This window comes from Carassius auratus, chromosome 17 (assembly GCF_003368295.1).
Source record: "Carassius auratus strain Wakin chromosome 17, ASM336829v1, whole genome shotgun sequence".
Taxonomy (NCBI): Eukaryota; Metazoa; Chordata; class Actinopteri; order Cypriniformes; family Cyprinidae; genus Carassius; species Carassius auratus.
In genome coordinates this window covers 18,980,341-18,990,951 of record NC_039259.1, presented here as the reverse complement: position 1 = coordinate 18,990,951, position 10,611 = coordinate 18,980,341, and the positions used below count along the sequence as shown (strand labels likewise).

At 36.0% G+C, this 10,611-nt stretch overlaps 2 protein-coding genes across 6 annotated transcripts in view; both read left to right on the top strand.

The window, feature by feature from the left end:
• Positions 1 to 324: 324 nt before the first annotated feature.
• LOC113117520 (cathepsin L1-like) lies at positions 325 to 6,613 on the top strand. Of its 5 annotated transcripts, none has more exons than XM_026286244.1 (9): positions 325 to 428; positions 584 to 684; positions 773 to 915; positions 1,214 to 1,411; positions 5,395 to 5,586; positions 5,668 to 5,833; positions 5,937 to 6,039; positions 6,147 to 6,249; positions 6,404 to 6,613. In XM_026286244.1, exons 2-8 carry the CDS (start codon positions 585 to 587, stop codon positions 6,244 to 6,246), a joined length of 1,002 nt encoding a protein of 333 aa, XP_026142029.1. In that variant the 5' UTR covers positions 325 to 428; position 584; the 3' UTR covers positions 6,247 to 6,249; positions 6,404 to 6,613. The 5 variants fall into 5 exon arrangements, with proteins under 5 accessions (XP_026142029.1, XP_026142028.1, XP_026142030.1 ...); XM_026286243.1 differs by lacking the exons at positions 5,395 to 5,586; positions 5,668 to 5,833; positions 5,937 to 6,039; positions 6,147 to 6,249; positions 6,404 to 6,613 and adding exons at positions 1,523 to 1,714; positions 1,828 to 1,993; positions 2,109 to 2,214; positions 2,311 to 2,413; positions 2,589 to 2,800; XM_026286245.1 differs by lacking the exons at positions 584 to 684; positions 773 to 915; positions 1,214 to 1,411 and adding exons at positions 3,774 to 3,874; positions 4,756 to 4,898; positions 5,117 to 5,314 and having other exon boundaries at positions 336 to 428.
• A 3,204-nt stretch (positions 6,614 to 9,817) lies between these two features.
• LOC113116889 (kinesin-like protein KIF20B) overlaps positions 9,818 to 10,611 on the top strand; it is a 19,843-nt gene continuing 19,049 nt past the window's right edge. Inside the window, exon 1 of the mRNA XM_026285190.1 lies at positions 9,818 to 9,839. Coding sequence (XP_026140975.1) covers positions 9,818 to 9,839 — 22 coding nt within the window. The remainder of the gene's footprint in view (positions 9,840 to 10,611) is intronic.

The following is a 10,611-nucleotide window of genomic DNA, read 5'->3' as shown; positions in this document are numbered from 1 at the left end:
AGAAAATTTGCAACTTCATCAAAATATTTATGAGTGATGTTTTGCAGTGTTGTCATTGGTATGACTGCTGACATTGCCTTGAATAATAAAATCAGAACTCACATACTGCTGAGACACAATCAAACAAATACACTTTGAAAGATTAAAAGAAAGAAGAAAAGAATCTCCAGTTGTTGTTTACAGGAAATTTCCTTCTACACAGAGTGTTCCCCAGCATTACACTCTTACAAGCCACATACAATTGCTGTTACGTAATTTCCCTTTTTTTTCTTTTGCACTCAGCATCACTATTTGTTTTATGGGTTTATGACAGGCACCTGATCAGAGACACTAAAAACGCCTATATAAACTCAGATCGTCACTCTGACAGACACTGACAGGCCGGGTGACTGACATCAAGGAAACTTATATCCTACATACCATCACAAGTAGGTTCTCAGGTTAGATGTAAATAAATACTGTTTGAGGAAAAATGTGGGGGAGTACAGAAGAAATGAAACAGTGACGTTAGACACTCAGTTCTGTTTTATCTTGTGCACCTCTTGTCCGACCTCACACTCGTGTCTTCTCTTTCTCGGTGCAGGATGAGGTTTTTGGTTGTTACCGCTGCTTTTCTGGCTGTTGCCAGTGCTGCCAGTCTTTCTCTGGAGGACATGGAGTTTCACGCATGGAAAATGAAATTTGGTAAGAGAGTCTGCTTCTTAGTTTTATCTATCTTATCTATCTTCAGAATCTTGAGAAAAGAGAGTCATCAGCTGCTTGTGTGTATCAGGTAAGATCTACCGATCTGTGGAGGAAGAGTCTCAGCGTAAGCAGACCTGGTTGTCCAATCGCAAACTGGTTTTGGTGCACAACATGATGGCAGACCAGGGCATCAAAACCTACAGGCTTGGCATGACGTACTATGCTGACATGGTAAAAATTAAAACACTCTCTCTCTCTCTCTCTCTCTCTCTCTCTCACACACACACACACACACACACACACAAAGAGGTCATTATAATTATCATCATAATCAGTTAGAAAATTGATGCTGAATGTGAAGTGTATTTAAAATTTTTTTTCTATTATATCTTTTTTAATAGATTTGAAATATAGTTAAACAAACAATATATATATAAATATATATATATATATATAATTAATAATCTTATTCAATTTATTAATTTTGCTTTACATGAAACTTCCTCACATTCCTCCCATCCTCTCTCAGAGCAATGAGGAATACAGACAGGTGGCGTTCCATGGATGTCTTGGCTCCATGAATAACACTAAGGCCCGTGGTGGTGCTACATTCTTCCGGCTGAAGGATGCTGTTGTGGTGCCCAGTTCTGTGGACTGGAGGGACAAGGGCTATGTGACCGATGTTAAAGACCAGAAGGATTGTGGATCATGCTGGGCCTTCAGTGCAGTAAGAATCACATTTTAACATTTACAAACAGATCTTATATGGCTAATGTTTATAGCTCAGGTCAGCATTCTTAACCTCTTTGCATGTATTCATCCTTCTTTTGTCTCTCAGACTGGTTCCCTGGAGGGTCAGACATTCAAGAAGACAGGAAAACTGGTGTCTCTGAGTGAGCAGCAGCTTGTGGACTGCTCTGGTTCTTTTGGGAACATGGGCTGTGGTGGAGGACTAATGGACCAGGCCTTCCAGTACATTAAATCCAATGGGGGTCTGGATACAGAGGAGTCCTATCCATATGAGGCCATTGTAAGTCGTAATGATGTTTGAGTCTGACCATAGTGCTTCAGCTTGTCGTTGTTGTTGTTTTTAAATGATTTCATTTAAATTTAATTTAAAGCTCATCAATTGTCTCCTCACAGGATGATCAGTGCCGTTTTAACCCGAGCAATGTGGGTGCCACATGCACAGGATATGTTGATGTCACCAGTGGGGATGAAAGTGCTCTACAGGAGGCTGTTGCCACAATCGGCCCTATATCTGTTGCCATCGATGCTGGACACAGCAGCTTTCAGCTCTACGAATCAGGTAAATGCTATCACTTGTTTTTTAGGTCCTGGGTTTTACATTTGACATTTTATTCATTATTTATTCAGGTTTGAATTCGAAATGTGTTGTCTAATTTCATAAATCATGTTTGTAGGTATCTACAATGAGCCTGACTGCAGCAGCTCTGACTTAGATCATGGTGTCCTGGCTGTTGGTTATGGAAGTTCAAATGGAGAGGACTATTGGATCGTCAAGAACAGGTTAAGATAAAAGCACAAGTTGATGAAGCAGTAATAGTACGTTGCTGAACAAGGAGAAAAACTATATGTAAACATTCAAAACTTCTGTGATTTTAGCTGGGGTGTGGGATGGGGTGACAAGGGCTACATCATGATGTCCAGGAACAAGAGCAACCAATGTGGCATCTCTACTGCAGCCAGTTATCCTCTGGTCTAATGGGTGAGTTCATTACTTATATGATTTCATGGCTTTAGTCAGTTCACACAATTGGTGCAAGTTCATTTACCTGTAAAAAGGTTTCTATAAACATTCAAAACATTGGTTTAAATGTAATAAATACATGTCAATGTTTACTTTGCAATTAAGGATAAAATTACTTTCTTATGTTCTGCAGGAAAGATGAACACGGACAACGGAAGGGAGAAAAGGAAATGTGGACCGTTTGACTGATTGTACAAGAATACCTCATAATCATTTTTTTAGTTTAATTACAATTTCAAAAATTTGAATGAACTAACTTCAGCTGTTGTTTATATTTTCAAATCCCCTGACTAGGAAAACACTATGTTAGTATGAAGTACGGAATAAAAATGTATGTGGTTTATATTTGATCATCAAACTCTCATTCTTGTGGTTGTTTGGTCTTTTCCTATATTTCCTCTTCATAATTCACAATCAACACAATGCTCAGTTTGGCTTGTTTTAACTAGATAGCTCTTTAAAATCATCAGGAATCCAAAACATTAGACTTTTCCTCATTAAAATCATGCAACCATCTTCATCTGTTTTTTTTTTTCCCCGGAGAACACTACAATACCAAGCAGATAGACAAGTGTTTGGCTTGTTTTAACTGATGATGATTCGCATGGTTAACTTGTTTTAACTGAAAGGTTCTTTAAATAGTCAGGAACCCAAATCACAAGACTTTTTTTTGTGAGATGAATACGTGTAACATGCATACGTTTTTACTTTCAATAGACAGAAGGTTACACGGGCCTCTATTCCTTCCCATCAGTCAGTGACTGACAGAATTCATAAAAATACAATAACTGAAAGTAAAACAGTACTACAGTTTAGAGGAGCTTGAGGTCCTGGGGGGGGGGTGTTTGTCTTGAGAAAGTCTATGCAGCCTGGTTTGTTTTTAAGAAACAGATGCAGTTTTATGGAAACAATAAAACTGCATCTGCATCTGCATAAAATAGATCCTATAATATGACTTCATAAGGATTACTGCATATGTTCATTATTTATTGAATGATATTATTAGAGTATACTGTGCATGCTTAAAGATAGAGTGTGTTCATTTATGAAAACACCTATATAATCTCACATCTTCATTCTGCCAAACACTGACACACTGGGTGATTGACATCAAGGAAATGTATATCCTACTTACCATCACAAGTAAGGTTTTCAGGTTTAACCAGATTAAAAAAAAAAAAAAAAAAAAAGTACTGCTGGAGGAAAAATGTGGGGGAGTACAGAAGAAATGAAACAGTGACATTAGACACTCAGTTCTGTTTTATCTCGTGCACCTCTTGTCCGACCTCACACTCGTGTCTTCTCTTTCTCGGTGCAGGATGAGGTTTTTGGTTGTTGCCGCTGCTTTTCTGGCTGTTGCCAGTGCTGCCAGTCTTTCTCTGGAGGACATGGAGTTTCACGCATGGAAAATGAAATTTGGTAAGAGAGTCTGCTTCTTTAGATTGATCTGTCTTTAAAATCTTGGGGAAAGAGAGTCATCAGGTTCTCTTTACTGACTGAATAAACAACCTAGACAAAACAGACAGTGAAGCCTTTCAGACAATAAACAAAGACAGAAGCGTTTGATGAATCTCACACATCGTTCATTGTTTCCTCTCTCACTTCAAGCTTTTATTCTACTGTATAAATGCTGTAAACTTTTTATTCATCAGAAACATCCTGAGAAAAGTATCTCAATCACAAAGCAGCAAAAACTGTTGCTAATACATTAATAATAAATGAGCATATTAGAATGATTTCTGAAGTGACATCTGAAGACTGGAGTAATGATTGCCGGAATGAATTAGATTTTAAAGTATATTAAAAAAGAAAACTGGTATTTAAAAATTGCAATATTATTTCACTTTTTAATGACAATGCATGAGAAATGAGTTAGCCTCACTCAGCACTTGACACAGGGTGACGTTCCAGGGTAAATGTGACCCAAGACCACAAAACCAGTCATAAGTAGCACAGGTATATTTGTAGCAATAGCCAACAATACACTGTATGGGTCAAAATGATAGATTTTTCTTTCATGCCAAAAATCATTAGGATTTTAAGTAAAAACCATGTTCCATTAACTTAATTTTTGATTAGTAATATGCATTGCTAAGAACTTAATTTGGACAACTTTAAAGGTTATTTTCTCAATATTTAGATTTATTTTTTTTGCACCCTCAGATTGCTTTTTTAAACATGTGAAACTTTGTAGTGAAATGTGTATCATTGAAATTATATTTTAAACATTACAAATAACTATAATCAAATTCATGCTAAAAATGTATTAATTAAGATATTTATTTTCTATCAAACATCAGGTAAGATCTACCGTTCTGTGGAGGAAGAGGCTCAGCGTAAGCAGACCTGGTTGTCCAATCGCAAACTGGTTTTGGTGCACAACATGATGGCAGATCAGGGCATCAAAACCTACAGGCTTGGCATGACGTACTATGCTGACATGGTAAAAATTATTACACACACACACACATACACACAAACAAAAAATGTACATAATAATAATAATACAATTATGATAAATGTGTAGTGTAGTATTTCTAATGCTTTTTAAAAATATATGATTTTTTAACAATAAACAAATATATAAAATTAATTATCTAATTCAATTGATTTATTTTCATTTACATGAATCTTCCTCACATTTCTTCCATCCTCTCTCAGAGTAATGAGGAATACAGACAGGTGGCGTTCCATGGATGTCTTGGCTCCATGAATAACACTAAGGCCCGTGGTGGTGCTACATTCTTCCGGCTGAAGGATGCTGTTGTGGTGCCCAGTTCTGTGGACTGGAGGGACAAGGGCTATGTGACCGATGTTAAATACCAGGGGGGGTGTGGATCATGCTGGGCCTTCAGTGCAGTAAGACCCACATTTTTGCCTTTAAAAACAAATCTTACAGTCTTACCTTCTGCTTTATTCATCCCTCTTTTGTCTCCCAGACTGGTGCCCTAGAGGGTCAAACATTCAAGAAGACAGGAAAACTGGTGTCTCTGAGTGAGCAGCAGCTTGTGGACTGCTCTGGTTCTTTTGGGAACCTGGGATGTAATGGAGGACTAATGGACCAGACCTTCCAGTACATTGAAGTCAATGGGGGTCTGGATACAGAGGAGTCCTATCCATATGAGGGCATTGTGAGTCATAATAATGTTTGAATAATAAATAATTCAGCTAATTTTTTAAAACAGTTTTAATCAACAAAATTCTCCTCGCAGGATAATCAGTGCCGTTTTAACCCGAGCACTGTGGGTGCCACCTGCAGAGGATATGTTGATGTCATCAGGGGGGATGAAAGTGCACTGCAGGAGGCTGTTGCCATAGTCGGCCCTATATCTGTTGGCATCGATGCTGGACACATCACCTTTCAGCTCTACGAATCAGGTTAGTGTCATCACTTGGTATTAAATGTGACTTTTTTTTATTCTTTGTTTATTCAGCTTTTAAATAGAAATATGCTGGCTAATTTAATAAATAATGTTTGTAGGTATTTACGATGAGCCTGAGTGCAGCAGCTATTTCATAAATCACGGTGTCCTGGTTGTTGGTTATGGAAGTTCAAGTGGAGACTATTGGATCGTCAAGAACAGGTTAAGAAAAATGTTGATGAAACAAAAATGAATAACGATAATTAAAAATAATACAGAACCGAAAAGAGCTAAAACAATCAAAAAATTCAAACCTGCTGTGATTGTAGCTGGGGTGTGGGATGGGGTGACAAGGGCTACATCCTGATGTCCAGGAACAAGAGCAACCAATGTGGCATCGCTTCTTTAGCCAGTTATCCTCTGGTCTAATGGGTGAGTTCATTACTTATGATTTCATGGCTTTAGTCAGTTCACACAATTAGAGCAAGTTCATTTACCTGTTAACAAAAGGCTTCTATAAACATTAAAATTACAAATACATTTTACTTTGCACTTAGGAATGAAATGATTTTCTTGTGTTCTGCAGGAAAGATGATCATGGACCTGATGCAAATCGGAGAAAGTAGAATGTCAACCGTTCTAATGATTTTACAGCAATACTTCAAAATCATACTTTTATTTAGATTACAGTTTTGAACATTTGAATAAACTGACCTCAGATGTTCTTAATTTCAAATCCCTTGACTACACAAACACTGTTTCCATGACGTAGGGAATAAAAATGTCTGAAAATGAACATCTGTGTGGTGTATATCTTATTGTCATACATAAAAATGGTCATCCTTGTGGTTGTTTAGTCTATTATTTCTTTTTCATAATTCATAAACAGCACAATGTTCAGTAAAGTAACTGTTAAAAAACACTAAAATACCAATAAGATAATGTGTTTGGCTTGATTTAATTAAACAGTTCTATAACAGTTCACAGACACGAGGGCCTTTGGTTCATCTTCATACACAATTAAAGAAAGAGTTAAAAATCTATCTATCTTTATAATACATTAATGTAGAGAATTATCTGTGGGTATTTTTGTGACATGAGTCATCTGGTTTAACTTTAATATTGACTTAATATTTAATATTTAATATCAAGCCATTAAGAATGAATTAAGGTCTGAATTAGATATGCTTTTAAACATGAAAGTTTTAATGTGACAGGTTCTGTGACTTTATTTCTCTATTTTGGGAATAATTCCAAAGTAGTTTTATGATTACTTCTCTTGCATTCCATGCATATTGCCATCAAAATGGCTTACAGAAAATGACTTTGCACATTCTTCTGCAGTCCAAGCATACAGTCACAGAATTGTAAGTGTACTATCAGATGTATGCAAACTGAATGAAAAACATCTCACAATTTCCTGGTCCTCCATTAGGATCCTCTTATCCTAAAAGCTTTGTGTGTTTTAAAGCCATTTTAACAAAAATACCCTTACAATTACAATAATACTAAATTACTTAGTACAGAAAATAGGTATATTTGCAAATACACTAATAATAATTTTGGTTGAATGCTTAATTTTTTGTATAAATAATGTCTTAAATAAAATAAAAAAGGGACAAAAGTTGCCACTGGGTGCTGGTACCATTTCAAAAGCTACACTGTACTTTTTATATTGTACTTTTAGTGTACTAAAATCTTGAGGGTATGAATATTTTTTTCTATTAAAATCTCTTGATAGTATAAATTCTTCTTCTTCTTTTTAGGGGAAGTAATTTCTCATGCTCGTTTTGAGTTAAAAAAATAGCCTGAAGATATTTTTAACAGGCGTCACTGGTCTTGTTTCCGTGTTTACAACTTTTATGGCGCTTGCATTGCTCAATCTTCAGTCTGTGGTATGTCACTTGTATACATCTATAAGATAAAGAGCCCACATGACAGTTTCTCTGAAACGAAAGAGAAATGTATGCTTTTGTTTAAACTATTGCACAACCCTTATGAAAATTAACTGTGGTTTTAGTACAAATAAAACTAAAAAACATGGTTATTATAGATAACCACAAATGAACCATGGCTTTGCCTTGCTAACCACAGTTTAACCATGGTATTTGTAGTACAAACAGTGGTTATAAACATGGTAATCAATACATGTTTACTAAACTTTTACTATAATAAAACCATTGTTAATTTTCGTAAGGGAAAGTAATTGATCTGAAAGCATGATCAGTGGCCTTTCAGGAGCAATAAACCTATAGAGGACTACTCAACACAAAAGGCTCTAAACTACAGACAAAGATCATTCACTTCACGTTGGTCATGTTGTGTTTGGTTTATGTATATTTTCTTTATTAAGGTTTCATTTGTAAATGTTTAATCTATGTCTGGAGCCAGGCCTGATGAAAGGAAAAGTGAGAGCAAATTTAAATGCAGTTTATACTTTTGACCACTGGATGGCGAGAAAGTTGCAAACTTGCAGTACCTTTGTCACGTGCTGTTGCTACACAGTATATAGCTTGTTTACTAGTGTGGTTTTACCTGAACTCTAAAATTTACGTTTTCATTGGTAGGATCTGAACATTACTTCATAAATTGGCATGTTTTCGTTTTTAGGATTTGCAAATATGTCCCTATTCATTATTATGAACAAGTGGAATAAATAATGGATTTCTGTCCAGGTAAAACACACGTATTGCATTGACTTTTTAGCCAAACGTCTGACAATATTTGAAAACTATAAACTGGAGTGCTGCTGAGAAGCTGCTAGATGATTGATGAAAGTGTTCCCTTAGTGTCACAAGCAGTAATAATGATGATGATCCTCCCTCAGTCCCTAGTTTGTTGATAACCATGGGAGACGGAGCTGGAGTGAACATAGAACACGAGAGTAAACAACTTTTTGCTATTAAGCTGTCCTTGATTTTACCAGTTCAGTCTCATACTGGTGGTCTTAGTATTTATTTGGGAATGAAAAACTGCAGCACTCTTGTCTTGATTATTGTAGGATTGACACACACTGACACTGACTCGCTTCTTGGATCAAAAAAACACACACATTTGTTTTTCTGTCATGGTGGGGACTCACCATTGTCTTGTTTTGTGTTGTATTGAGCTAATGATAATAATATTGCATAAAATCAAGGATGACATTAGCAACCAGCAAGCAGGAGCGGTATTTACTTAAGGAGAGGGTTATTTCATGGTTTATTTGTGTCACAGCACCTTCATTTGCATCAAGTCATTTGGTGTAGCACTACTATTCATTTTTGACGAGGAGCTCCTTAATGCTAAATAAATCTCTGAATGATGAAGGATCTGCATCATGAGCAATGCAGTTTACATAGCTTTGATTTACTCTATTCATCCTCCATTATTTTCTCCATCTTTCCTTCCTTCCTCTTTTCCTCTCTGTGAATCTCATCATCACCACACAGCTGTTGGTTAATGAGACTCTCGTCTCTCATTTCAGTGGTTTTTGTGATGAAAATTATGTTTCTTCTCATCCAGAAATACGAAGTGTATTATTGAAGAAAGTGGAAAAAAAAGATTAATTACCTAAACTAATGGTGGCAGGCAGAAAGTATTTTCTGTATTTGTATATAGCTATGTACACTGAGACATGAATCTAGAAATGAAGGTGCTCTTGTAGCTTTATGTTAGTTCACTCCCCAAATATGATTCCCTGTGCGAGAGACCCTTACATTATAAAGGCAATTGTGCATTCAAAAAGATTTATACTGTATTATTATGTGTGATAAAGACAACAAAATTAAGTTAATTTTCAAAGTATATTTTATGTTTATTGTAAAATATGCATAGTATACATGCAAATATTTAAGTAGTCTGAGAGCAAAATGATTTTTATTTCATTTCTCTAATTAGTTTAGTTTTTCCTGCAGAATTATTGTTAATGTAGTTTTTGATGATGAGTTTTTAACATAATTATTATGAAATAATTTGAAATAATGTGGACTGACAGCTTTAACAAAAGGGTATTCCATCAATGAACAACCTCATAGCTCAGAGTAAGTCTGTCTTTAAACTGGCAGTTTATATTCCAGAGAGCAGTGTAATATGATTTTAATAGGGCCTTTTGAAAGAAGAAAGAAATATTGTCTCATTTAGTAAATGTAAATTTAACAGATAAGGTTCATTAACATATTTTAGTACACAACATATGATTGATTGGCTGATGTCCCATAACAAAGAAGTGGGAGTTTGATGTGAAAATAGTCAAATGTAGATAAATGAAGAAAAGACTATAAAGAGAGTAATCCCATGTCTCTCCTTCCTTCTCATGATTGGCTGAGACCAAGAGCATGAGGCTCTTTTACTCAGTAAATGAATCAGATAAACAGCAAAAACTGGGGCAGTCAGCACGACTCCTGATTACAGCTTGTAATCCCAATTATACCTCCTTCCAAACAGGCAAACAAATACACACTCTCACACACACAGCTCCCTCCAGCTGTTAGTCAGAAAAGGACCCATCCCTGCTGTGCCCACAGACTGCCAGAGTTGTCTGACGACCCACATGGTTAATTATTGGGCACATGTGTGAAGCTCTGCCCACATGTCTTAAAAACTGAGTTATATTTGCATTAGCTGAGGCTTTGCATTGTTCTCATATAGAGCTGAAGTGAATGAAGATCAATCAGTTGATGCATGTGATTATCAGAACAGAAGCTTCACAGCATGTTTCTTGAGTGGAAAAAGAGTGTCAGTTAGAACAGACGTCATTCTCTGTCAGAATACAAATTTATATACAGCATCAGTTCAGTTGCAGTAGCAGTGAAA

What these genes read in the sequence shown, in the direction of transcription:
- LOC113117520 (XM_026286243.1), top strand. Translation starts at nt 585, where the DNA reads ATGAGGTTTTTGGTTGTTACCGCTGCTTTTCTGGCTGTTGCCAGTGCT. An exon ending in TGACGTACTATGCTGACATG is followed by an intron (nt 916 to 1,213) that starts GTAAAAATTAAA and finishes ATCCTCTCTCAG; the next exon opens with AGCAATGAGGAATACAGACA. An exon ending in CTTTCAGCTCTACGAATCAG is followed by an intron (nt 1,994 to 2,108) that starts GTAAATGCTATC and finishes TCATGTTTGTAG; the next exon opens with GTATCTACAATGAGCCTGAC.